We start from the raw sequence: 27,359 nt of genomic DNA, 5'->3' as shown, positions 1-27,359 counted from the left end.
CTGCCTGCTTTTAATAAAACATATATACACCATTTGGCAGAGGTAATAAATAAATATAAAATTATTTTCATTTTTGCTAAAGGAAAAAAAAAAAAAAAAACACCGTTGCTATAATACATACCTCTATATCGAAAAAGCATGTTTGAGAATAGAACATCGCCAGTCATGTTGAAAAAAGGGAGATATTCACCATAATCTAAGAAAAACTTTTCGATGCTCCTCCTGATTATTAATCGTTTGATTGATTTCCTCCGCCAATCGGTCAGTATTCTAGTACACCTAAACTTTAGAAAGATGTAATCACAGTTAGCAGCCAGGACGAAAAATTTACAGCGCCAAAAGAGACGGCGATCAAAAATTGACAATTAAACGAAATAATTGTTCGAAGAGAATACGAGTGGGTGGAGTGATTATTTGGAAGAATTCAACGTTGTTAATACGTGGAATGATAAACTGACGAATGAACACAATAAGCGCACCTGGATTAAGTGTGTTTGGGTTTGGCACAGCTGTCATCGGGGGTTGCCAGAAATATCTGTGAAAAGCTCGCCAATCCCTGTTTGGCGATTTAATTTTTAATTACGATGCTTTCTGCATGAATATCGTACAATATCTATAACTGCTTCTTTCAGTTTACCTTGTTTTCTGAAAATTTTATTAGAAACCAGGCACCAGAGAAATTTACGGGAAAGAAATTACAGAAAGTATCACTTTTTAAAATCTCCAATAAAACGAATTAGAAACAAACGTAATAATTGCCTAAGACTTTTATTTATCTCTTTATTAAATAATGAAGAATCTGTATGTATGTTCTGGCTATAATAGTCCCATAAATAAAAAATAATCCCAGAAGGGCTGCTATTAGTCTCGAAACGGCATTTTGCATCGGTTCACTATAAATGTCCGCTTCACTTTTCAAATAGTTGCTACCAAATATTATCGCCCTGTTTTTAAGAAATTAAATAATGAAGAATATCCACCAATTAATTTCTCGCATTGTGAAATTGGTGGAGATTGTATATTTCTCGCATTGTGAAAAAACGACTGTACCTGGAGCTATCCAATTTTGAATAACTTAGTCCTCTATCGGAATATGCGCACCTGGAAGCCCGAATTTGGAATATGTTTTATTATCTATTTCGTATTTTGTATAACTTTGACGACTTTCTGATTAACAAACTTAATGATTTCAAAGCAAGCAATGGCAACATTGTACGATTTAAAAAAAAAAATATATTATCTCCAGCGCGCCAGACTGTCTATCAGAAATCCCCCCCCCCCCAATGGAGGACGCAATTCATCATAGACGTTGGTCACTACTAAGGACAAAAGCGGTGGTCACTTTATTATGGAGGCACCTAATAGGTGGCCCACCTTTGCCTCCTATGAAGCGACGGACATATACAACCATGCCTTCTCCAGGATTGGAACTTGGGCCCTTTGGTACCGCAGGCGGTTCCCCCGCAACCACTATACCATCTGGGCGGCAGTATCGGAAATTCTAAAGATGTGTCACTTTTTAAATAATTTTAGCCCAAATGGTTTTGGTTTGGTTTATTTAATTATGGCAAAGCACACTAAGGCTATCTGCCTGATGAGAGGGATGCCTTCGTGGAGGACTTTCTAAGGGAAACTGACTCGTATACACGTTACACATGGGGAAAAGCACGAAAACGCCCATGCAGCCAGCCCGTTCGCGGGATTCAAACCTCGGACCGAACTACAAGTGTTCAGCGACTTTTATCGCTCTGCCGCCGGTGGTCCTTTAGCCCAAATGCTGTCGTGTATGTGTGTGTAAATGGGGGAAGTGAAGCCTCTTTGGACGTAATATAAAATCTGAAAGCTTTTAGACTTTTTTTATATTCAAACTTTAATTTTGATTAACAAATTAAGCGATTTAAAAGCAATGTGCTGCCATTTTACAAAACATAAGATATTTCAGATTTAATCAGAAAACTCATCGATTTAAAAGAAACGTGTTGTCCTTCGGCAAAGCGCAAGATATAAATTTTTCAGATTTAGTCAAAGGACTCAGCAATTTAAAAGAAAATTCCGCATTAGCTAATGAGTGGCTCTCACACTTTTTGTACTGACGCATACTTATCAGACATACTTGTATTAATAATTACCTTTCTAATGCACTTAACACGTAATAGGTTAGGTTAGGTTATTTAATTACAGCAAGCCTCGAGGGCAATCTGCCTAGGGAGAGGGATGCCTTCGTGGAGGACTTTCTAAGGGAAATTGGATTGTATACACGTTATACATGGGGAAAACCACGAAAACACCCATTCGCAGGTTTCGAACCTCAGACCGAACTACCATTGTTCAGCGATTTTACCGCTCGGCCGCTCGTGGGCCGACTACTTTTAATGTGACAAGCAAATATTACGTAGGAACTCTGCAAATACGTGAAAAGCACATATGATGTACATTAAGATACCCAGTCGATACTGTTCAGTACAAAATGCATCTGAATAGCTTCTTATACCCAAGTTACCACAAACTTCTAGAGTAAACATAAACTCAGAATCACAATGCATAAAACTGCTACAATCTTCCTTCAACACAGTCAAAGTCTTGACAGGGTCTCTTTAATAACCACAGGTAGCAAACACCCATCTTCTGTAACTGAAGTAACTTTATATCTATTCTATAACTATTTATCTGAAGTAACTTTATAAATTCCGCTACAAATTTTAATATTCCATAGAGAATTTTGGTTGGGCCTAGCGACAATAGAATGCTCCAATTAAGTACAAATGCTGATAGTCATATGACAGGCGGTACAGCAACTCAGATACTGGTAAGTAAGTGTATACGAGCCAGTTTCGTTTAGAAAGTGCTCCATGAAGGCATTTAGAAAGTCCTCTGCCAAGGCCTCCTTTGCCTCAGGCTGGTAACCGTAGTGCACTTTCACGTAACCTCAATAAAACCAAACCAGACGATAAAGGCCAGGCAAAGTATACATAAAAACTCAATCTTTATTACAAATTGTAACATACGATAAAACCTAAAACACCAAATACGGTTTAATCGGTTTAATAAAACGGTTTAGAAAAAGCAATTTTTAGATTAAAATTAGAGTTTCTAAGCAATTCGGTCAGCTGGCAGAAAGACAAAATTTTCGGTGAACAAAATTAAAAGTTAACATTTGGTTACACTGTGCAAGAGGATATTGAAGTTAGTGCACCATCTGGACTTAATTCACTATTCGACTAAGGGTTTCAAATGAAAAAATAATGGCGGCCTCATCAGGCTTAGCTTCAGTTAAACGTTTAAGCTGTTTATTCTGTACCTATTGCATGCAGATTAACTGAAGGCATAAAAACATTAACCGGAACATTAGAATAACATAATTCAATCAATTTTAAAGCAAAAAAAGCACAATTTACCTACATATAAGAATTAAAAAAAAAAAAAAAAAAAAAAAAAAAGAGCTCACCCAGCCGGGTTACAGAGTGGCAATATATATGTGTGTAATATACACATATATATTGCCACTCTGTAACCCGATATATATATCGTAAATATATATATATATATAAATATAAATCGTAAAATATATATATGTTACGGTGAAACAACGAAATCTGGAGAATGTCGACTTATCACCGGTGAATGTCAACATTCATATAGTCTCTTGGTGTATGTCCGAAATATTTTCCAAATACTCTTATTTCTGACTTACACTGGTCAATGTCGACATTCACCATGTACTAATGGTGAATGTTAAACATATAACAATATTATATTTTCTTCTCCGTCATTCAGTCGCGAATAAACGCATTTGAAACTTAAGTCGCGAATAAACGCACTAAGAACTTACGAACATGAGAACCTAAAACACACAATACATTCAAAATGAGAAAGGAAAATAACAGAAGTTAAAAACTTACTAAATTATACAGTACGTTCTAAATGAGAAAATAAAATAACAGTCATAAAAAACTTACTAAATTATGTGATTCAAATCTTATTTATTGCAACAACTTAAACTAATATGGCACTTTATGACCTCTCTTTTCGACTTTCACCAGAGCATATCTGTGATTGTCTGTGATACAGGTCCGAATATACGAGAATGTAGTGAAATATTCGGTCTTTCACCGACGTATTTGGTGAATGTTGATATTCTCCGGTGAAAGCCGACATTCTCCAATTTTGGTCTTTCACGGTAACATATATATTTTACGATTGCAATGAAAAAGGGATATGCACAACTACTTGTTATAGCAGTCTCATATACAAATTTCCGATGTTTTACGGCTACTCGATTTTGAGTTACGCGAGATACCTCAATACGTATATACAGACATTACGAAAAAAGTCCCTTTTAAATTTTAAATCCATTTTGGAACGCAAAAATATCGTTCAATTAGATTCGGAAGTCGGTCAAAATTGACATTTTCGTCGAAATATGATAGCCAAAACTCGTGACGATTACAATATTTACTTTACTCCGTTCAAGGAAGTGGCAAGTGTTTTTCAAATTTAATTACAATTCCGTATTAAGATTATCTTGCAATAGGACCATGTTGATTTCTAAAAAATAATCGCGGCTCTCATACTTCGTGAATTTTGAAAAAAGAAAAAAAAATGAAAACTTTTGAGGATTTGGCTAGCACTAAATCTGTATCAAATACATAGTGCTCCAATGAATCGTGAAAATTTTCAGTAATATTTCTATCACAGTACTTAATACACATACTTTATCACAGTACTTGATTATTACAATAACAAGTAATGATCTAGCAAACTGAATTCATTACATGCGTTTTAGAGCGAAAAATTTCAAATTGTTCGGAACAGGTGGCTTAAAATTTAAAACATTATATCTGTCTTATGAAATTATGACTTTGTATGAATCAAGAAACTCATGTGAGAATTAATAACAACTTCTAAGAGATCTGTATTCTTTTTGCATTTTCAGTTTTCGATTAGTAAAAAATGAAAGTATATTTCCAAACCTAACACTCTATTGGGAATTCTAAAGACATGCTATTTTTTAATATTTCGTGATTTTGCTCTTGAATTTTATGCGCCTTAAGTACGAAGTAATCGATGGTTAATAATAAAGTTAAAAAGACAAAAAAAATTAATTTAGAGGTGAGTCAAAGAGCAAATTGATAATCTGCGAGCATAAAAATTTAACAAATCCTCTGGTGCGACGTTAAAATCTGAATCCCTTCAGATTTGCACGCTTTTTTTTTAAATAGTATTTAATTTCATTTAATGGATATTCAATCTTATCACCAAACCTCAAAATGTATGTATAACTAACTGTTAAGTTCGATTTATTCTCTAATTATTTTTCTCCCATTCTCTTTGAGTTCTCTCATTCGACTCGTCAGATAATCGGGACCTTTCCGGTTATTTGATAACAGAGATTATCATATCTCAGTTCTCAATATTGCGAGATATCCTACAATTCGGCATTCACTGATTCGTCATATTCGATTATCCGGCATTGCTTTAACGAAATTCTTGCCGTTCGAAGACTCTATATTAGCAATTCTTTCGTCAGTATTCAAAAGATCTTGACAATTGCTCCACGTCTTTTAGCTGTTGGCAGCTAGACGTTTATTTGATACTTTGCCTTTTATATATCCTTTGCCTTCTAACTTTATTTATTTAAAACATAAAAATTTGATAAAAACGTTGGAGACGGAATGAAACGAAAATATGTGGCCATATTGAGCCAGGTCAGGGTGTTTTAGACATAAGTGACATTTGCCCGAAAGAAAAAAAATGTAACATTGGAGAAATAATAAATATTCATTTCCTAAGAAAAAATTATTTATTAGTCCAAAGAGGCAATTTGCCCAGAAGAACTCTTAATTTCGTTTTGGCGTTTTGCGTTGATTTACTACAAGCGTTGTTTCACTTTTCAAATTATTGCCACCAAATATTATCGCCCTGTGTTATATTTAAAGAAATTAAATAATGAAAAATCTGAATAAATGTATGTATGTTTCTCGCATTGTGATAAAACAACGGTACCCAGAGCTATCTAATTTTGAATAACGTAATCCTCCTGCAAATATGGGCATGTGGAAGCCTAAATTTGAAATTTTGAATTTTGTTATCGATTTCATATTTTGTAACACTTTAACGAATTTTTGATTAACACACTGAAGCATTTTGAAGCCAGCAATGGCAACGTTGTACAGAAAAAAACATTCTTATCTCCAGCGCGCGAGACTGTGTATTGGAAATTCTAAAGATATGCTCGTTTTAAAATTGTTTTGCGATATTGCTGTTGAACTGAATTTTATGGTTTAAGTGCGAAGAACATAATATTTAATAAATAAAGGTAACAATCAAAATGTAAAAAAAAAAAAAAAAAAAAAAAAAAAAAAAAAAAAAAAAAACTTTTGGACGTTTGTTTGAAAAAGAGCGGAATTTATGCAACAGGTGAACAATTTTATTTGAAAAGATTTCCTGCGCTGGGAATAAAGACGATTTCGAATCGAAAGCCGATTAAATATAATTTCATTTCCCAATAAATTCAATTGCGTGAAAAAATATTTTTTTTTTTCGAGGGGCGACATTGTGTTGCCATTTGGTAAAGGGTAAGATATTTTATTTTCCTATCACATTTAATCTACCAGCTATTGATGATGGATGGGAGCACCAGAGACTTGCTTATTACACCTTCCGCCTTAGACAAGACATTTATTCTTACATTTATGCTTTTGGAAGCATCAGTTGCTGAAATTTTCAATATGATTTGTGTACACTATTAATACCAGAACTCAGTTATATCAGAAAGTTCTCTCAAGTGGTTGATGGTTAAAAAAAGAGGGGCGGGAGAACCTCGGACCACCCCCCGGGATGTTCTCCCTCAAATTTGGGGTGGAAATTTTAACAGTTAGCTAGGTTCAGCAATATCTCAATTACCTGTGGTAATACGGAGGTGCTGGCCTAGCTTCTACCTGTACCTGTTCCAGCTATTGATGAAGAAATTAAGCTATTTAAACACAATAAACGCAGTTCTTCATCTCCTTTATTATTAAATAGTGTATGGGCCTTATAAGATAATCGAGCTTTTGCTGTACATTTAGACAAAGAAAATCCTAAATGGTAAAAAAAAAAAAAAAAAAAAAAAAAAAAAAAAAAAAAAAAAAAAGACTTTCTGAGGAATCTGGTGACGTAACCTCGAAATATTTTCGTAATTTCTACCAAGTTTGCAACGGGTGGGTGCTGGCGCTGATTCATTTCGTCGCCAACCCCAGGACCCAAAGTAGGAGCAGAGGAAAGATGATACAATCGGTTATTCTTGCCGGATCGCGGTATGTTTGTCACCTGTGCAACTAAAATGACATGTTGCTAAAAACACGGCGCATCCATATCCCTTCCGCGTGAGTAGACCAACAGCTGTTACAACGTAGCCGTCACGAGCGCATGCGCTCTCTCCGTCTCGCCTCGAGATCGAATGCGTTCGGTTGCAATTTGCGCGGTCGCTCGCGGAGCTCGTTATCTATAGGTTGCTCTTCATTAACAAAAAATAATACAGTCAAATACTCTTAACCATGAATAGTTATTTTTAAAATCAAATGCTCCTGACTATAAATAGTTAATTTTTAATATTTGAAACTAGTATCAGAGACAAAATCACGTTTAGTTCGTGCGGCATTTTTATTAGTCTCCCAAATTGTAAGAGCACATGAAACTTCGGAGCAACAAATTGCGCGATTTAAAAACTACAGGTGCTTTTTATAAAAGATTTTGATACTCTTTGATCGCCACAAGTAATAAGCATTTATGCGAGGAATGCAATAAAAAGATGTCTCCAATTCCATATACATACTATTTATTTCGGTTATAAAACTTTTTTACCTGTAACTCTAATAACTGTACACTAGTATTCGTATCAAAAGTTAAAACTGATAATAATAAAAAAAAAATTGCATGATCATATCAGCAGCGTTCATCAACTTCAAGAACTGTCCAAAACAGGGCTTCTCAAAGCCTGGTTTGCGGTTCCATATGGGGTCCCGCAACTAAATTTTAGGGTTGCAGATATTTTAGCAAAACTTAAAAATTTTTGGAACGTGAAAAGACGGAAATTACTTCAAAATCAATTTGCAACACTCTGCCCCACCAGTACCTGAATATTTCGGTTCGAAAGTTCTGATATCGTTTGGTTAGGTTTGGTTTATTTAATTACGGCAAAGGTTCAAAGGCTATCTTCCTAAGGAGAGAAATGCCTTCGTGGATGACATTCTAAGAGAAATTGGCCTCGTATACACGTTACACGTGGAGGAAACCACGAAAACGCCCATGCAGCCAGCCCGTTCGCGGGATTCGAACCTCGGACCGAAATACCAGTGTTCAGCAACTTTACCGCTCGGCCGCTGGTGGGCCTCGAAAGTTCTGAAGCACGCTGAATGATGGGGGAAGGTTCGATTCCAGGCGAACGGGCTAGCTGCACGGCTTTTCGTGATTTTACCCATATATAACGTGAATGTGAACCAGTTACCTTTAGAAAACCCTCCTCGAATGCATCTGTCTCCCTCGTGTGCTTTGCCATATTCCAGTGATCTAACCTAACCTTAGTAAGATCACTGGCACGGGCCATTTGACTGCTGGTTGTTGAAGTGAAAGAGACATTTCGCCTACGAATGCTCACCGTTATTCCCCAGTATCAAAACAGGAATGGCAGTACTTTTGACCGAATTGCGCATGGTTTGTTTGCTTTTATCGTGACGCAGCGTTTATTTTAAAGTAGCTTTATCTTTTTAGAGAAAAAAAGTGTGTTCGTTTCTGGACTCTCGAGCACTTTTCACTATATTATCTGTTTATTTACGACGATTATTTTTAGAATTATTAACACATTTATTGCTAGTTCGTTTCACAGGAGTAAAAATGAACTTTTTATTTTCTTTTTATCATACTCTTGTTTTCTGCACAACATCGTACTTGTACAGTCAAATTAAGTTTCCAAACACAGAAATAATTCAAAAATTCATTTAAAACTTTAATTAATTGCGAGAGGGAAACTTTTTCCCCCAAAACTAAAGAATTCTCTGGTCTACTTTTTTTTTTTTTTTTTTCAATTTTCTTTTAAAGAACTTACAGATTAAAAAATGTACAGATTAAAAAAAAAAATTCAATTTTGTTATGAAGAAATATTTCGACACCAAGGTTAAATAGTTTTACTTCTAGGTACCATGTTATATCTGAAATTCCTATATTGTTAAATGTTAAATATGAAACTACTTGCCGTTAAAGGTAGTAATCGTATAGTGAAACGTGTACAGCATTTTTGCGTTGTGAAAAAATGCATTCCGGGACCGCGCCGTGAGAGGATCGAAAACATAAAACATATACAACATATAAAGGAAAAGTTCATATTAAATATATAAAGAAAACATATTGTAAGAGGTTCCAGATTAAATATCAGTTTATTCAATTACAACACAATAAGAAAAATCTTAACCTCATCTGAGAGTCTGTTCATTTAAATTCATAAAAAAACTTAAGGTTTGTCTGGTGATTTAAAAGAAAGGAAAGGGAAACAATTTAAGGCCTGAGAGTTAAATTTTAGATTTGACGTTGTTTTTTTTTTTTACTGCTAAGGACGTTTTTGAAAAGCTTGCCTAAAGTTCAAACACACCAAAAAAAAAATAAAACTTATCTTGAAGGGACATCTTGAAGCGGAGGACTCTTATCTTATCCCGCGTTGATGTCGGCCGGGCTCATCTTGACACTGGTTCTAAAAAGGTAGACTCCACTTCACTACTGTAGAACAGAAACAGGAGCACTGCTGCCCAGGACGGCTATCCGCTTGGTCCTGAAAGTCCTATGTCAACACGCAGGTAACTCGTTCAAATTTCGCCGGTCAGAAACGTTGTTGCTAGGAAATTACTGCTCGCCTGTTCTTACTCATCCCAAGAGCAAGCTTCACGGGTAACGACCCAAGTAAGTTCCACCCACCAGTCAGTAAGGGAGAGAATCCAACTCCAATTTTCTTCAAGCCAGTTTTCAAGAGCAACGTCCACAAGTCCAGCAAACCCGAAAGTCAGCGAGTCCAAGAGTAAGTGAGTCCAGAGAAAGTGTCAATCCAACTCGAATTTCCTTCGTCTCCTTCACAAAACGGGCTCCCACTATGGCTTCACTTATCGCCCCCTTAATTATGGCAAAAATCTTCGTTTTCAACTCCAGAATGCGGAAATAAGGGTGATCGCGCATGCGCGCCCTTCTTCACTTAGCCAACAACCGGACCCTCAATCGCCAAAAACCTGAATGACTTACATTGACAGACAAGTAGCAACCTTTGACCTTTCCGTCACGTACTTTCCTCTCTTAAGGTCAACTAACAATGAAAATTCTTTCTCGAACATTCTAAAGCGCGCGAAATCATGACTTGGCGAAAATTGCCTCCCTTTCCCTGCTTCTTTCACAATGAATAAAAGTTTGTACAAGATTTACAAATAGAGGAAAATAAATAATACTCTTTTAAACTAAATAATATTTCCAGAAGCATCTGTTTTTCCCCAAAATTAAAGCCTTAAATTAAATAATTCAGAATCAAAATAAAATTTAAATTTCCATAAATCATAAAATCATTCACCTAATTTTTATAACGCTATCCGGTAATTTCTCTACATAACATTCCTTTCCCCTAAGGAATTAAATTTTGGTTTACCAAAATTTAGCAGACAGACACTTCTTGAAATACCATGACTCATACAGTGCAATAAGGCTAAAGGATAACATAATGTAACAATATTTCACACGACTCTTTGGTAACAGTGACGTTACTGACACATTAAATTTCAAGTCCAAAATGTGCAAGTAAAACAACAAGATTAATCAAAGCAATTACTAATTAAAATACTCAAAGAAAATCATCAAAAATAATTAATCAAAAAAATCAATTAAATCACTTAATTAATTACATAGAAATATTCAGAACACATACAAAAATAAAAATAAAAATAAGGCACTAATCACCAACAAAATATGTCTAAGATCAATCAATAATGACAAAAAGAATTTCTCTTTTTTTTTTTTTTTTTTTTTTTCAGTTCATTACATCACACTAGTGTTGCAGTCTCTGTGTGGCCACATTTCTGAACGTTTATTTATCTATTCATTCCTTTTCAGTCCATTAATGTAAACAATTTCACCTGAGGTCGAACACATTCTACTATTGCGACAATTTCTACTGAGCACAATCATGGAGTATATTAAATGAGTACGGAGTTGTCAATGCAAGCGAGGGAAAACCCTGTAGTTAGAAATCATTGTGTTAACAACTCCCCCCTGCAGCCTTCAACGCGAGAAAATGAAAGCAACCAACCCCGGAATGTGAACTCAGCACCACAATACTCCTTAGTAGAGGAACTTGACCTTAAAAGAAACCAGATTTCACCCTCCTACGTCTTACCTTCGACCAAGGAAGAACAATCACTCTTTCAAAGTTGAAGAAGACTTTATCTTTCAATTTTTGCCTTACAATAGATAAGCCACTGAATGTGTTCGGATACTCACACCCGAAGAAGGAAATAATCTAATCCAATTGTTCACACCAAAAAAATGAAATAAGTAAAAATAAGATAATTAAGGCGCCGCAGATACATCAAATACATTCCTGAGAAAATAAACACACTAATAATTCAAACAATTCCAAATAAAATATGTCACATGAACGTATTCAAAAAAAGGAGTAAAGACCCCCTTAAGTACTACGAAATTGAATAACTTCCAGGAATGAATCCCAAACAATCACGTCTAAGAACAAAAGCGGCCTGATCAGGGCCAAGCATTAGAAAAGAAAAGAACGTTACAACACAAGGAACCTCGGAACCAGCCGAAAATACCCCACACAAAAAAATCAGAAAGAAAGAAAACGTGATTGTCCAAAAATTCAATCCAACCAAAATCAATTCCGAGAATTAACATAACGAATACGCTGTACAAATACCAATTAGAATTTTATCCAAGGCACACAAAAATAATAGTAATAATACAACCTAATGCATATACAAAATAACGTTTGGCCAATAATTACAAACAGATACTACCAAGATACACATATAGACATAAAATGAAAATACAATTAAACTGTAAAAATTTCGTACATAATTCAAATGAACAATGAGATCAGTGATACTTAAAAAATTATTTTTAAACTGCAATACCTAAACAAATACACGAATAGTCATTACGTTAAACCATATCAAGTCAAAAATTTCACTGTAATTCAAATCAAGCCAAAAAAATCAACCAGCAAGAGTGAAGTGTCGCTAAAAAATTTTTCAAACCTCAAGGTAAACACCCGTGAGTAATAAACACCAAACTTAAGTCCCCTTAGTAAGACCACACCAAAAAAATTCAGTAATTCTAAAAATCCATTAGATCCACAAAAAAAAAATTTCAACTAGTCAAAGAAATCAATCAAAGCTGGACTGAAGCACGTTACTAGAACACTAAATAAAATATCACAAATCAAAAAGGTGTTCAAAACAAACCCCCCAATTTAGGCGAAAACTGAGATCTATTCTGCATCAGACTCTTCCAAAACGTTGTATAGTAGTAGCCTTCAGCAACACCTCCACCCAAACAAAAGAAACAAAGTAACTCTTTACCGCGTCCATGTAAGCTGAGAAAAGCGCTGTATTATAAATGACAGACTCAAACTTTACGTATCAAGCAAACCTACAGACACGTTGAAAGAGAACATAAGATCTCTTATCTCGGAAAGGAAAGTGCGCTGACTGAAACGTTACAATCCTGAACCAACACAATGAAAAAAGATACAACAATAGTTTTCTCAGATAACAAGTTCCTGTTTGCCCCCGGTGTAAGAGGTCAAGTGCCACCATGAAGTGCAAGTATTTACAAGGAAACGAGCTTTCAGGACATTACAACTTTACGCAAGACCTAACTGCAAGCAACAAATGCAAAGTTCTCAAAAGTGCTAAACTAAAAAAAAATACTCATAACTCGTAACTCAAAAATCCCTAAAAATCACACAAATGAAAATCCATAACTCAAATTCTACTATTTTCCTATGACCACAGAAATCTCAATTCTTCCACAGAAACTAAACATCAGAGAACTTACATTTTACGGACCTTGGCAGAAACCACCAAAACAAAACAAAAACCTGATACAACTATCTTGATACTACCAATTCAAATACAAAACTTAAGCCAAAAGAAGAATTAACCCCAAGTTCAGCAACCAGTCCAACCAAGAAAGAAAATTCAGTACCTCAAATCACATCTATTACGATTAACTAGCAAATTCAAGACAAACTACTTGTAATCAACAGAAAATTCCCGCTCATGAGTACAGAGCAAAAGTAACTAATCTTCTCAAACTTATCTAAAAATTTCCACAAACCAAATTCTCGTTGTCACCAAAATTCTCATTAAAATTCACTTTCTACAATTCACAAGACTAAATTTCTACTGTTTAAACAATTCTCACATGACAACTCGTCACAAACTTAAACTCAGAAGATAACTAATCTCAATTACTCTGACTCATTAAACTAATTAGAACTTCACTCAAGCTGAAGAATTCAATCCAAAAAAAAATTAAATATGCAAACATCACTATTGCTGATCTCAGGCAAAAATCCAAATCTAACCCATGTTAATTTTAAAACAGAATTTTGCAATTGAAAAACAATCTTCAATTTTTCTAACTCATTCATTTGTATCATTATGCCTTAAGAACTTATAAAATTCATTGCTCAATACTAAATTAAATTACTAACAATTACACAATGTACTGGGATCATATCAAAACATTGTAAATCAAAAAGCAATAATATACTACGCTAGAGAATCATGAAAACATTACATACATTTCACAAAATATTATTCAATCAATTAAAAAAAAAAATCAGAATTTCTCTAACGTTAACCCCTCACAATTACACATTTCACAAGATTCTAGGTTAAATAATTAGCAAAAACACACAGACAAAGACAAAAAAAAAAAAAAAAAAAAAAAAAAAAATGTCTAGCTACGCATAGCTATGGCTTGTCTCATTCAGTAAAATAATTAGAGTCTTTAATCTCTTTCTCTGAGAAGTGCTCAAAAAATGAGTCCAGTTTTTAAAGACAAGCACTCGAAACTTTATACAAGGATACACAAATAGCATAGGATTATCGTGAAATAATTCATTTTCCATCTTGTATCATAAATCAGAAATCAAAAGTATACATCCAGAAAACACTCAAGGATTTTCAACAGTAAAAATGTACAGTACCTATTCTGCTACATTAAAATATATTTTTTCCTAATTTGAAAGTTCAATTCTGTTTGCCTAACGTTAAAGTCCAAAATTTTTGAAATTCACACACATTTTCAAACTTTATCACTCTCGTATTAACAAATAAGCAAACACAAATCAAAAACTCTAATTAATCCTAGCATATAAAATTTAACTCCCTCCTTAAAAAGTAAATTACACAAAATAGGTAAATTCAAAATCAATTACTGATTCGATCCTTCACTAAGCAGAGGTCACGGCACCAATGTTATGAAGAAAGTTTCGTGAGAGGACCGAATAAACACAAAAAAAAAATATATACAACTTATCTGTTAAGACATCTGGCACCAATGTTAAATTTTGCCGTGAGAGGATTTAAAGTTCAAACAAAAAAAAAAAAATAACTTATCTTGAAGGGACATCTTGAAGCGGAGGACTCTTATCTTATCCCGCGTTGATGTCGGCCGGGCTCATCTTGACACTGGTTCTAAAAATGTAGACTCCACTTCACTACTGTAGAACAGAAACAGGAGCACTGCTGCCCAGGACGGCTATCCGCTTGGTCCTGAAAGTCCTATGTCAACACGCAGGTAACTCGTTCAAATTTCGCCGGTCAGAAACGTTGTTGCTAGGAAATTACTGCTCGCCTGTTCTTACTCATCCCAAGAGCAAGCTTCACGGGTAACGACCCAAGTAAGTTCCACCCACCAGTCAGTAAGGGAGAGAAACCAACTCCAATTTTCTTCAAGCCAGTTTTCAAGAGCAACGTCCACAAGTCCAGCAAACCCGAAAGTCAGCGAGTCCAAGAGTAAGTGAAATTTGAACGAGTTACCACACGCAGGTAACTCGTTCAAATTTCGCCGGTCAGAAACGTTGTTGCTAGGAAATTACTGCTCGCCTGTTCTTACTCATCCCAAGAGCAAGCTTCACGGGTAACGACCCAAGTAAGTTCCACCCACCAGTCAGTAAGGGAGAGAATCCAACTCCAATTTTCTTCAAGCCAGTTTTCAAGAGCAACGTCCACAAGTCCAGCAAACCCGAAAGTCAGCGAGTCCAAGAGTAAGTGAGTCCAGAGAAAGTGTCAATCCAACTCGAATTTCCTTCGTCTCCTTCACAAAACGGGCTCCCACTATGGCTTCACTTATCGCCCCCTTAATTATGGCAAAAATCTTCGTTTTCAACTCCAGAATGCGGAAATAAGGGTGATCGCGCATGCGCGCCCTTCTTCACTTAGCCAACAACCGGACCCTCAATCGCCAAAAACCTGAATGACTTACATTGACAGACAAGTAGCAACCTTTGACCTTTCCGTCACGTACTTTCCTCTCTTAAGGTCAACTAACAATGAAAATTCTTTCTCGAACATTCTAAAGCGCGCGAAATCATGACTTGGCGAAAATTGCCTCCCTTTCCCTGCTTCTTTCACAATGAATAAAAAGTTTGTACAAGATTTACAAATAGAGGAAAATAAATAATACTCTTTTAAACTAAATAATATTTCCAGAAGCATCTGTTTTTCCCCAAAATTAAAGCCTTAAATTAAATAATTCAGAATCAAAATAAAATTTAAATTTCCATAAATCATAAAATCATTCACCTAATTTTTATAACGCTATCCGGTAATTTCTCTACATAACAATTTTAGGTTAACGTTTCTAAAATGAAAATATCGGTTAATTCCGCAAAACCTTGAAGGAGCCGTAAGTCCTGTACTATCAAATCAAATATTCTTCTAAGATTTAAGTTTTTATATAAAAGTATTCAGGTCATTAAAATGAGTATTTGGCTTCGTCTTTACGCATCGCATGGCAATATTAATTTTTGTCCTCGCGTAGACCAGAAGGCTTTTATCAAATAAATTTTCATTACGTCTTATCGGAAATGCTTTAATTCGCAATTCTAATTCATATACCTTTACGCCTAGATTCGCGAAAATGTTTATTGTAAAATTGGTCGTCAAAAGCCAAAGACTGAGAAGCACTGTTCTTACATACGGGTTACTGTCTGATGGAGATATAGAAGTTTATTAGTTATATTTTTTATTGTGAAACGTGAATAAATTTATACTTGAGTTCAGGCAAAATACTGATTTATGTTATCTTAAGAACCGCTTCCTAATTTATCATGACAGAGGCAACTTTTAATGTCTCTGAGATTTAGCAGAAATAAATATGGTAATGCTGTTATCAGAAACGCTCTTTTTTTTAACCACATATATATCTTTACTTTTATTTATGTCTAATTGAGTTTTATTTACTTAAAACCTACTATTAATGTTATATATTTTAATAAATACTTTTATTATGACTCTCACTTAAGGGGAAAATGAAGAAATCTTAAATAATCGTAACTTAGAATTTAAGTTATGTAAAAAATATAGTTTAAGGTACTGAAAATATAAAGGCTATTATTAATTATGCATATTTAGTCTAAAAAGAAATTTAAAAACTACAGGATTTCCTTGTACGGCCTATTAAATTACATACATTCATTTATACTTATTTCCTCGAATTATTCTAATTTAATTAACAGATTCCTCGGTTAATCAAGTTAGGTAAATAAAAAATAACAACAAAAATTGCAGATTTTGAAATTAAATATGTAGAGACACTAGGCTATTTCGAAGCAGGAGACATGAAAAATAAGCAATGCCCTCACCGGGAATCAAACCAGACCTCTCGAATACGTGACAAATACACCACGAAGGCATGCTAAGGCGGCGGGAGAAATACCTTCTAAATACTCTGATTAATTTTTGTCATACTGGAGTCAAACTTCTATTTTTATTTTTTCCATAACGACATTAAAACTTTTCCAAATATAAATACAGGAACCGAGAAACCACATTAAAAGTTACATTTCGTTACTTGCCGAAAATTATTATTATTATTTTTTTATATGACATTGCCATTAAAGTAAAAAATTTAGAACCAATTTTTCACAAAAACCAAAAATTGAAATTCTTAAGTAATAAATTTCAAATAATCCTATAAATGCAAAAAAGAAGTTGATAAATGTTAAAACCAAAAATTTCAAACAAACAATGCCCTAATTCAAAAAAATCAATGAAAAAAAGTGCATTATATAAGAGGAATTCAATCAGCTTCAATGCCGCTTCGTCATGAGGAGGAACACAAAAATCCTTGCTTTTCTGTATCCAGAATTAGCCGATGAACGTATAGAGACATTATGATTTTTTTGGAAGCACGCAAGATGAAAAATGAGCAATCGCCTTCGCCGGGAATCGAACCACGGACCTCTGGAATACCAGCCCAGCGTGCAGAACCACTGCACCACGAAGGCACGTTAGGAAAGCGAGAAAAATACCTTATAAACCATTTAAATGTATTTTAACTATAATAGTTTAAATTATAATTAAAATATATTGAACTGATTCAAATTTCAGGTTGTGGTCTTTGTGAAAAATTGGTTCTAAATTTCTTACTTATATACTATATAATTATATTATACAGGGTGATTCTAAGTTGTTTTTACAAATTAAGAGGGGTGATAATACTCATCCAAATAAGCAATAATTACCATAGAACATAGGGTCGAATTCCATTCTGAGAGGCAGAAAAGAGGAATATTAGAATTCCAACCTGAGCTAGCTTCCAACAGTGTTGAGAGAGCGAATGAATGAGACCAAAAGTTGCGCAATCAATTTAGTGAAAAGCTCGCAGAGAATGCACAAAACGGATAAAACCGAAAACTTGGCGTTCGAGTATTAATTCGAGCTCAGACTTTGATGGAAAACATTCAAGATGCACATTTTCTGGTTCTCTAAGTCTCAACCTCGCAAACGATTGCAAAAAGTTAATTATCTAATCAAGGGCTGAATATTATCAACTAATTCTAACTTCCGCTGTATGTATAACTTCCGCTGTATGTTGAGCAGTTTTTCTTCTTTTGCCATCTTCTATCCTGTCCTCCTGGACTTACTATACTGCGTTCATTCTACTCGAAGCTCCCTTCTATGGGATAAAGTTCTGACATTCGCAACACAGCATGGACTTTTCATGCTAATCTCGGCATACAGCAGAAGTTCGAGCTAGTTGATAATATTCAGCCCTTGGTTAGATAATTAACTTGTTGCAATCATTTGTGAGGTTGAGACCTTGCGAACCAAAGATGTGCATTTGAGTGTTTGCCATCGAAGTCTGAGCTCGAATTAACACTCGAACGCCAAGTTTTCGGTTTTATCCGTTTGTGAGTTTTTCACTAAACTGATTGCGCAACTTTTGGTCTCGTTCATTCGCTTTCCCAATACTGTTGTAAGTTCAGGTTGGAATTCTAATATTCTTCTTTTCTGCCTGTCAGAGTGGAATGCTACCCTATGTTCTATGATAATTATTGCTAATCTGGATGAGTAATATCACACCTCTTAATTTGTAAAAACAGTTTAGAATCACCCTATATATATATATACATATATTTATTTATTAGTAGAATTAATGAATATATTATATCCTTGGAAAATAAGCTAGGTACTGTTAATACTGATTCTTAATTAGCAGGTTGGATAATTTAAACTCACTCTTACTGAGCAGCTTTTTCAGTCTTGATTCTTCCTTGAGAAAAGATGAGACATTTTCGCATTTATTAATTATTGTTAACTGATCGGAAATTATTTGCTCTCTTCGAAAACTCAAATAATGGCGATAATGAGTTTTGATTGCACCTTTCGCTTTTAATTATCCATTTTTAACTACTCAGTTTTAAATATGCTAATGAGTAAATTTATTACTATAGAATTCGAACTTAATTACTTTATTTTCCAAGGAGATAATATATTTAATAATCTACTACTAAATAAATAATTATTTTATTAATTAGTAGCTTTAGCGCAAGTATTAGGCAATTTATTACTAATAATTACATTATTTACGTACGTGTATACGTTCGGTGCTGCCGATTGGAATAAAAGGAGATACAGAGCTGGATGTCATAGCAGTCCCACATACAAAATTTCAACATTCTGCAGCTAATCATTTTTGAGTTATGCGAGATACATGCGTACATATACACATTTGTACGTACAGACATCACGAAAAAAATCTCGTTTGAATCCATTTTAAATCGGTTTTACAATCTGTTTTGTAAAAACGTCTTCTCTGTGTGTGTGTGTGTGTGATTATGGCAAAGCCTCGAGGGCTATCTGCCTAAGGGGAGGGATGCCTTCGTGGAGGTCTTTCTAAGGGAAACTGGCTCGTATATACGTTACACATGGGGAAAACCACGAAAACGCCCATGCAGCCAGCCCGTTCGCGGGATTCGAACCTCGGACCGAACTACCAGTGTTCAGCGACTTTACCGCTCGGCCGCTGGTGGGCCTAAAAACGTCTTCTACTCTGAGCGTACGTACAGACGTCAGTCAAAAAATACCGTCTAGATGGATTCGGGAAAATGGATATTTTCGTTGAAATATAATACCCGAAATTTTTCGCGATTACAATACTTCCTTTATTTAGCACAAGGAAGCAATAACCATTCTGTATCTATCCTCCGATATCGATTGTGCTGCGATTTACAAACGATTATACAATGTCCATGTTGATTTAACAAAATCGTGGGTGAGGAAATTTGGACAAACTGATTGTACAAATAATTCAGCAAGTGGTTACGCTCTCGGCAAAACGAAAAAAGTGTTCAAGCCATTAGACATTGACGGATTTGCAAGAAATTGAAGAGGACATGGATATGCCAAGCTGGTGGCACATGCCATACCACATACGCGTCCATACCGTAGTTCAAGAAATGTTCCTAAATAAATTTTGTTTTCGAAGATGACATCCTGTGACTTCTGAAGAGTACGGACCTCCCGCCGATTCTTCGAGGACGATTTCTTAATAGGATGTCTTCGAAGCAGCGTATACAGAAACAAATCGAAAACTGCACTTTAATGGGGGGGGGTTGAGTGCTCCTGAATGAAATATGAAATAGCCGCAGTCCCGAATGCTACGCACCAGAGGGTTTTTCTAAACCTGTATGCTCTAGAGTGCCAAAATATGAAGGGCATCTTGATCAGAGCCCGATTAAAACTTCTGCAGGCACCAAGCACTTAAAAGATTTTGGTCTCCCCATATATCACTCCCATTCCTTTTCTCTCATTCTTGGTGGTTTATCTATATAATACATTCCACAATAAAACTAACACTGAGAAAATTTCGCGATGCCCCCTCACCTTGATACCCTAAGCACGTGCTATTTTATTCGTCGGTAAAACCAGTTCAACAATATTATTTAAAAATGAAACGGATAGGTTTGTTCTGTTAAATAAACGCTCAATCTTTTATTTCATTTCAAAAAGTGCAAAATTTTACGGTCCGTCCTGTAGTAGGTGAAAAATAAAAATGGGTCATTCTTTTCGGAAGACCCTTTTCATAGATGAAAAAGATAAAATGCCACGAAAGTGTTACTTTTGTATTAATTTATCTCTGCAAAAGAGGCCCAGAATACCATAGAGGCAAATAATGGATTCTAAACCAGTGGTTGCTTTATAAAACGATCTGCATTACACTGAATCTGTATTGACTATCAATGAATTGCCAAATTTAACAACGAAATCCTTTTAGGTCGCGCTTGCGCTGAAGTCGAAAGCAGAGGGCCTGCATCCCAACATGCACTCGAATACAGATTTTCCCATTCCTGCTTGCTTTTTGTTGTATTTTCTTATTCCTTACATAAAGCTTATTGCAGCGGAATCATCTAAAAAGCCACAACTAGGATATGTCACACGTTGCATAAAAAATCCATAGATTCCTGCAAGAAATAAAACATGACCATTTAAAGATATTGAATTGAAGTAGTGTCGTTTCAAACTAACGCTGAGAAACGTCATCATTTACAGCGATAAGATAACGCATTCCGTATGAATACGCCAGTCTGTTAATGAGGGTATGTCCAATTAGATGGAAATGTTTGTTTTGAAGTACTGCGGGGCTTTCAGTTTTGGTAAAACGCTCAGTTAGGGATGAAATATAATAGCAACGAAACCATAATTTCAATAAAAATGTTGCTGTATTTATGATGATAAATTGTAGGTTATACATATAGAAATCAGTGTATTATAATTTTTTTGTATTTGTAGTGATTATCAAGATAAGTAATGCGTTTATAAAAAAATTTTGTATTTGTGATATTCAATGAAAGGTTTTGGAAAAAGCCTTCCTCGAACAAATATGATTATGTGGATTGTAAAACACAATGACGTTTGGACTGAAAATTTTACTAGGCCTCTATAAATTGCATTTATTGCCGAAAATGTCATTTTAAAAATTTTGCCTTACTCAAAAATGATTTTTGTCAAAATTTTATGATTTGTATTTTCCAAATTATGCTTTTATTCACTTGCTAATGCTTTAACGCAAGAGGTCTCAACTAAAGATGAATTCCCTCCTTAGGCGAGATGTCCTACTTTCCGGGGGGGGAAGTCCTTTCTTTAGCTACTCTATAGCTTAAGTATTCGGTTTTAGTTGATGAACATAAAAAACTACATTCTTCCAAGATTTGATATTTATCAATGTTTTCTATACCTTTTTTGTATTTTAATTTACAGAAACATCTTTTTATTTTGATGTTGCCATTCCGGCAAAACATAACTCTGTTTCCTTTATTTATGATTCGCGATCTTTGCATAACCTTAGTCAGAATTTAAGACATTTTTTTTATGCTGATGTTGCCATTCCGAAAAAACATAACTCTCTTTCCTTTATTTATAATTCGCGATCTCTACAACAAGGGATGCACTTTAGGCCCTTGCTTTCGCGGAAGTCACTGTATGGTGCGGCTAATAATGTCATCATCGAAGCTTCTTTTTTTTTTTTTTTCCGAAAAGAGGAAGAAGATGCAAATGTTGAGTAATACTGATTGATGATGATAAAAAAATATCTTCTGGCCAAATTCGGAAAACGAGCGTTTAAATGGTTAGACGGTGTTCCATGTCCCACTTCTAATGTTAACCAACAAATGCTACTGTAGACGTATTGGAGAAAACGTTTGGTGATAGATAATTTCTCGGTATGATAAAATAAAGATAATTCGAGATATACAATTGTTAGGTTGTCCCACATAAGTTGTGGTTTAACTCCTTTATATCAGTTTTTTGTGGGGCTATTTGAAATCAATACTTTATGGGAACAAACCATGAATCCTTGAAGCATTAAGAATACACAATGAAAGCTTAAGACCGAGTTACTGCACACAGTTATCGAAAACTGCTCACAAGGACTACGTCAAGGTGGACTCTTAAGTGTTGTTTGGCACAAAGCATACCTGTAACAAATAAATTGTACTTTAAAATAATATAAAAAGTTTGGTTGTGCTTGAAATAGTTTGTATTTTATTTCATTTTAAAATCATATCATTATTCATGAGAGACTCTTAAGGAACCTATGGCCGAGTCGAAAAAAGTAACTTAAGACTTTCTAAGGAACTGCTGAAGCAGTAATCGGAACGGTATCGCTCGCTTATCTTTCATTTATTTTAATTCTGCATCCTTTAGATGGCCCCTTTTTTAATAATTCACCTATTTCAAACTCGAAGTGTCTTAATGATCAAGGTTTTTAACAGCTGTCTGCATTATTTCTATTCTTATTGTATATCTAGAAATCTACTAGTTTTCGAAATAAATCCTGTTTGAACAGGAATGATGAGCCGTGACCAGCGACGTCGTGAACCGACACCTGTTGCGAAACGAGACTGACGGACAAGACCTTCCCAGAAGCTTACCGTTTGCTGAGCTCGTGATAACTATTTACGCAGCTTTATCGACGGCTGAAACTGGGATCAAATGCACATTGCGACCAGTAATATCGAGTTACCCACTTCTAACATTTATTGAACAAAAAACGCAGTGCAGTTTAAAAATCAAGATGGAAGAGAAAAATCGCAAGAGTAAACAAATTAACTCAGCAACAACCTCGCGTTTGGCGTAGATTTTAGTCAAAACTTTAACGATTTCGAGGACAAACAGGTACAAGTTCTTCTTGCAGAAGCAAAGAAATCTACAAAGTCTTATTTATACCCAAAAGGAGTAAAGCGAACGAGAAGGTAGCGCTATCTGTTGTCAGAAATAGCAAAGAAACTTAAAATTTGAGTTAATAGAATTTTAAAACTGTCAATAACCGGACAGGAATTAAAGCCATTAACTAAACAAGAAAAATTTTGTGAATGTGAAAAGCTTCAAGAAAACCATTTTGGATAATTTTTGTGGACCCAAAATCAAACTGTGATTAAGTTTTCCAACCATGATTAGCTTTCGAAGATTTGTTAATTTGGTTTTTTTGGACATAAGATTCGCCTTTCTTGATGCGAAGCATTAACGCTGTTTTAGTTTGACCGATATATCTTAAACTACACCGACTAGATATACTATAAATTCCTCAAGAATTAAAGTTAGAATCGGACCATGGATTTTATTGATAGGCGAGAAAATGACTTGAAATTGAACTTCTGGAGAATCCATGGAACTCTGTAATTGACAGACTGGCGAAATAGAAGTAAGACACGATTATTAATGTTATTTCTAACAGCGGAATGTCTTCTTTGATTGCAAGACGAAAACTTTTAAAAGCTTTATCAGTGACCAAGAAATGAAATCTTCCGTCATTTGCAACTGATCTCAAATAATTAAGTTCGGTAGCAAGCTAAAGTTCTGAGGAACAAACTTTGAGATAATAATAATAATAAAAATGAAACCAGTTTTTGCTTATCCGGGTGATATGATTTAGTATGGAGAGGCAAGCAAACATCAGTTTTACGGTAAACAGCAGTTCTGAAATCTGCGAATTATAAGAATATCAAGAAAGGGATGGGTATTTGTCAGATTCAGTTTCAAAAGCGAAACTAGATGGCTCGACCAATCCAAATTACAAGAAACAGATCTTCTTTATTACTATCAAAATGCGCGAAAGTGTCATCTACGTAGCGAATCCAGAGCGAAAATATAGCTTTTCAAGTGCACTGGTGGACAATTGCTATGGGCAGATCGCAAATGGCTATATAGCGCGTAAAGTACGCATGGTTGAATGCCAAGTGAAATAAAACAATGCGAGAATACTAGGATATAACAATAAAGATAATTTATTGTACTCTGAAATGCAGAAGGCTTTGAAAAATGTTCAAAGGACAAAATGGACATTTAGTACTGAATACGTAAAAGTGAAAAAAATACGCTGACAGATGAGGGTACCCTTGTTTATTGTCGACTCCTACCCGAAGCATCCCAAACATTTTCAGTGCGATTCAGATCTGGAAAAAGATCTGGCCTTACGAGGCGTTGAATATCCTCGCTTTCTAGACACACCTGAACAGCGACTGTTCGATGACAAGTTGCCTTGCCGTCCATGGAAACAAATTTATTACCGACAGCACCACGGAACATGAGGCAGCAGAACATCATTGATGTATCGTTGGCTAGTCATAGTCCCAGCTGGAAGCGCACAGAACGATGAACGGCCGCTAATCATGATCAAGTTCATACCATGATGCTACATGTAGGATACCGGCCTCTTTCCTGTATATTTGCCGGACTATCTGCAGTACCACTCTCCCGCCAGATTAACTCGCGTCTACATCAGTCTGATGACAGACTGAACCTACTCTCATCTGAGAATAGTACACAATCCCGATAGTCTTCTCTCCAATTGCGATGCTGACGACCCTACTGAAAACGGGTGAAACGGTGACGTCTAGACAATGGAATGCACACAACAGTACGGCGGGCAACGAATCCTCCTTGATGCAAACGTTCTGGCAAATGTTTTTCGGAAGATTTGCTGTCGGTAGCAGCAAGTAATTTAATCTGCTACTTCAGCAGCTGGACTGCGCCGGTTCCTTTTCGTCAAAATATGATTAAGTTTGCAGAAAACATTAATTTTTTTTTAATTGGAAAAGGAAAATTCGGCTTTCAAAAGGACATATTCGGGTGGAGGACTACGCACATTAAAAATATGGTGGTCCCAGGTGTGGGTATTTTTTACACTGAGGAATATACATTTTACATACATATAGATACAAACTTGCAACAAAATGTCGATTTACAAAAAGTGTTGTTTCGCTGTTCAAATCTCGTATACTGCAGGTATGGGCTGTTAGCAAAGTAAGAAAATTTAAAGGACCAAGCACGGGAAAATAAAATTTAATGGTATGAATGGAATGAAAAATATTCTATGGTAATAAACTGCAGTATCTATACTATATTTCTTCCAACTTCTTATCCCTTTTTTAAAATGCCATTCAGATGGAGATAAACCTTGTACTTTTTAAAAATATTATTATAATTTTCTACCTCTTTACACTAAGTACAGAATCAGACATTCCAGCTTTAGAAAATTTGAACTACTGCTTTCTATTTAAATTCGATTTTTTAACTCCAGAAATCTAATTTTACTACTCAACAACAATAAGTGTTATTTTTATTTAAGAATAGAACCAGCACATTTGTACAATTTCATGCTCGTATGCATTTTAGGAAACTTCAGTTCTCGCGTCAGAATATGAAATATTCACAATTCCTGCTCAGTTTACAGTTCAAGCGAGGTCCCGAGTAAATATTTTTCATTGCGACAAAAAAAAAAAAAAAAAGATCTTCATAACGTATGATTATTATAGAGGTGAATTTCCCCCCATTGCCCCGTTTTTAATAGCGTTGGAACAGTAGATGACAATTTAAAGAATTTAGACGTAACTTGTTACATTTTTAGTGTTTTAAAATATTGCTCTTGTAACCAATACTTTAATATAAACTCTGCTGCTAATACACTGACTACAAATAAGTATTTGGACACCTATGCAAATGACGATATCTGCGGTCCTAAGGTACGTCGCGGACTCCTCCGGTATATATCGTGTAGGAAACAGCATCGGCTTTAGTCGCATGCAAGATGCCTCGCAGTTCGGAGCTCCCTGATTTCGAGAAAGGTATAACTATCGGGTATCACAAATGTGGCCGATCCTTAAGGGACATATCTAGCGATCTGAAGTACCCAAAATCGACAGTGGCCTATGTGATTAAGAAGTGGAAGGTGAGCGGTGATTGTCGGAATGTGCCCCGAGTCGGCAGACCAACGAAACTGGGAAATAGAGACCGACGAGTGCTGTCCAGAGAAATTCGGAAGAACCGCACACAACCGATGGCCCTCATCCGCGAGGAGTTTCAACAGGCATCCGGGAGTATTGTTTCAATGAATACCATCCGGAAGGAAGCACATCTGCTTGGTTTTCATGGCCGTGCTGCTGTCCATAAGCCTTTCATCACAAAGTCCAACCGCGCTGCTCGGTTAATGTGGTGCAAAGCACATCGAAATTCTTTGGAGTGACGGGTTCGTGGAAACGGGTTCTTTGGAGTGACGAATCAAGGTTCACCCTTTACCGTTCGAATGGCAAAGTCTGTGTCTGGCGTCTACCTGTAGAACGTCTCCTGCCAGAATGCATTGTGCCAACAGTCAAGTTCGGTGGAGGTGGAATTATGGTCTGGGGGTGTTTCTCCTGGTATGAGCTGGGACCCTTGGTCCCCATTCATGGTAAGCTCAACTCCGATGCTTACTGCACTATTTTGGATGACAATGTGCTTCCTACGTTGTGGCAGTTTTACGGGTTGGACCCCTGTTACTTTCAGGACGACAATGCCAGTTGTCATGTTTCGACGTTAACCAAGGCTTGGTATGGGGCCAATGGAGTTCATCGAATGGACTTGCCTGCCCAGAGTCCAGGCCTGAACCCTATCGAGAACCTCTGGGACGAGTTGCATCGCCGAATTCAGGGGTGCACTACCCGTGCAAATTCGGTGAATGAACTTCTATGTCTTCTCCAAGCCGAGTGGAAGAAAATACCACTAGTTGTCATACAAAGACTTGTGGAAATTATGCCCTGGAAGGTGCACGCTGTAATTACCTCTCGTGGAGGCTCTACCAACTATAGATTTTGAATAAAGTTAGTTTTTCTTTTCTATCACAGGTGTCCAAATACTTATTGGTAGTCAGTGTATAAACTGTTGGACTAACTGTAGCAACAAGGGTGCCCTCTGGTGAGTAGCCAGGGAAAGACTACAGTAAAGGCCAGGTGATTAACCTGTTAGGTTATATCAGACTTTTGCTCTGTAATATTCTTAAAATTATAT

The 27,359-nt window shown here is 35.7% G+C and overlaps 1 protein-coding gene and 1 non-coding gene across 7 annotated transcripts in view; both read right to left on the bottom strand.

Moving 5' to 3' along the window:
- Positions 1-27,359, bottom strand: part of LOC118194177 (transcriptional corepressor CBFA2T3-like) — a 248,354-nt gene that overhangs the window by 53,474 nt on the left and 167,521 nt on the right. The window contains exon 1 of one of the 6 annotated variants that reach the window (XM_035365380.2): positions 122-461. The exons of the other annotated variants lie outside the window; for them this stretch is intronic. Within the exon in view, the coding sequence (XP_035221271.1) occupies positions 122-167 (46 nt within the window). The 5' untranslated portion in view covers positions 168-461. Of the gene's footprint in view, positions 1-121; positions 462-27,359 lie in introns of those variants that run through there. 6 annotated transcript variants of the gene reach the window in all.
- Positions 17,469-17,542, bottom strand: TRNAT-GGU (transfer RNA threonine (anticodon GGU)). Its single transcript has one exon. It is a non-coding gene; the product is annotated as a tRNA-Thr (tRNA).

Source organism: Stegodyphus dumicola, chromosome 7 (genome assembly GCF_044657685.1).
Source record: "Stegodyphus dumicola isolate Sdum_Otavi_A_Nest chromosome 7, ASM4465768v1".
Lineage (NCBI taxonomy): Eukaryota > Metazoa > Arthropoda > Arachnida > Araneae > Eresidae > Stegodyphus > Stegodyphus dumicola.
The sequence above is the reverse complement of the archived record's forward strand: the minus strand, read 5'-3'. Positions and strand labels throughout refer to the sequence as shown.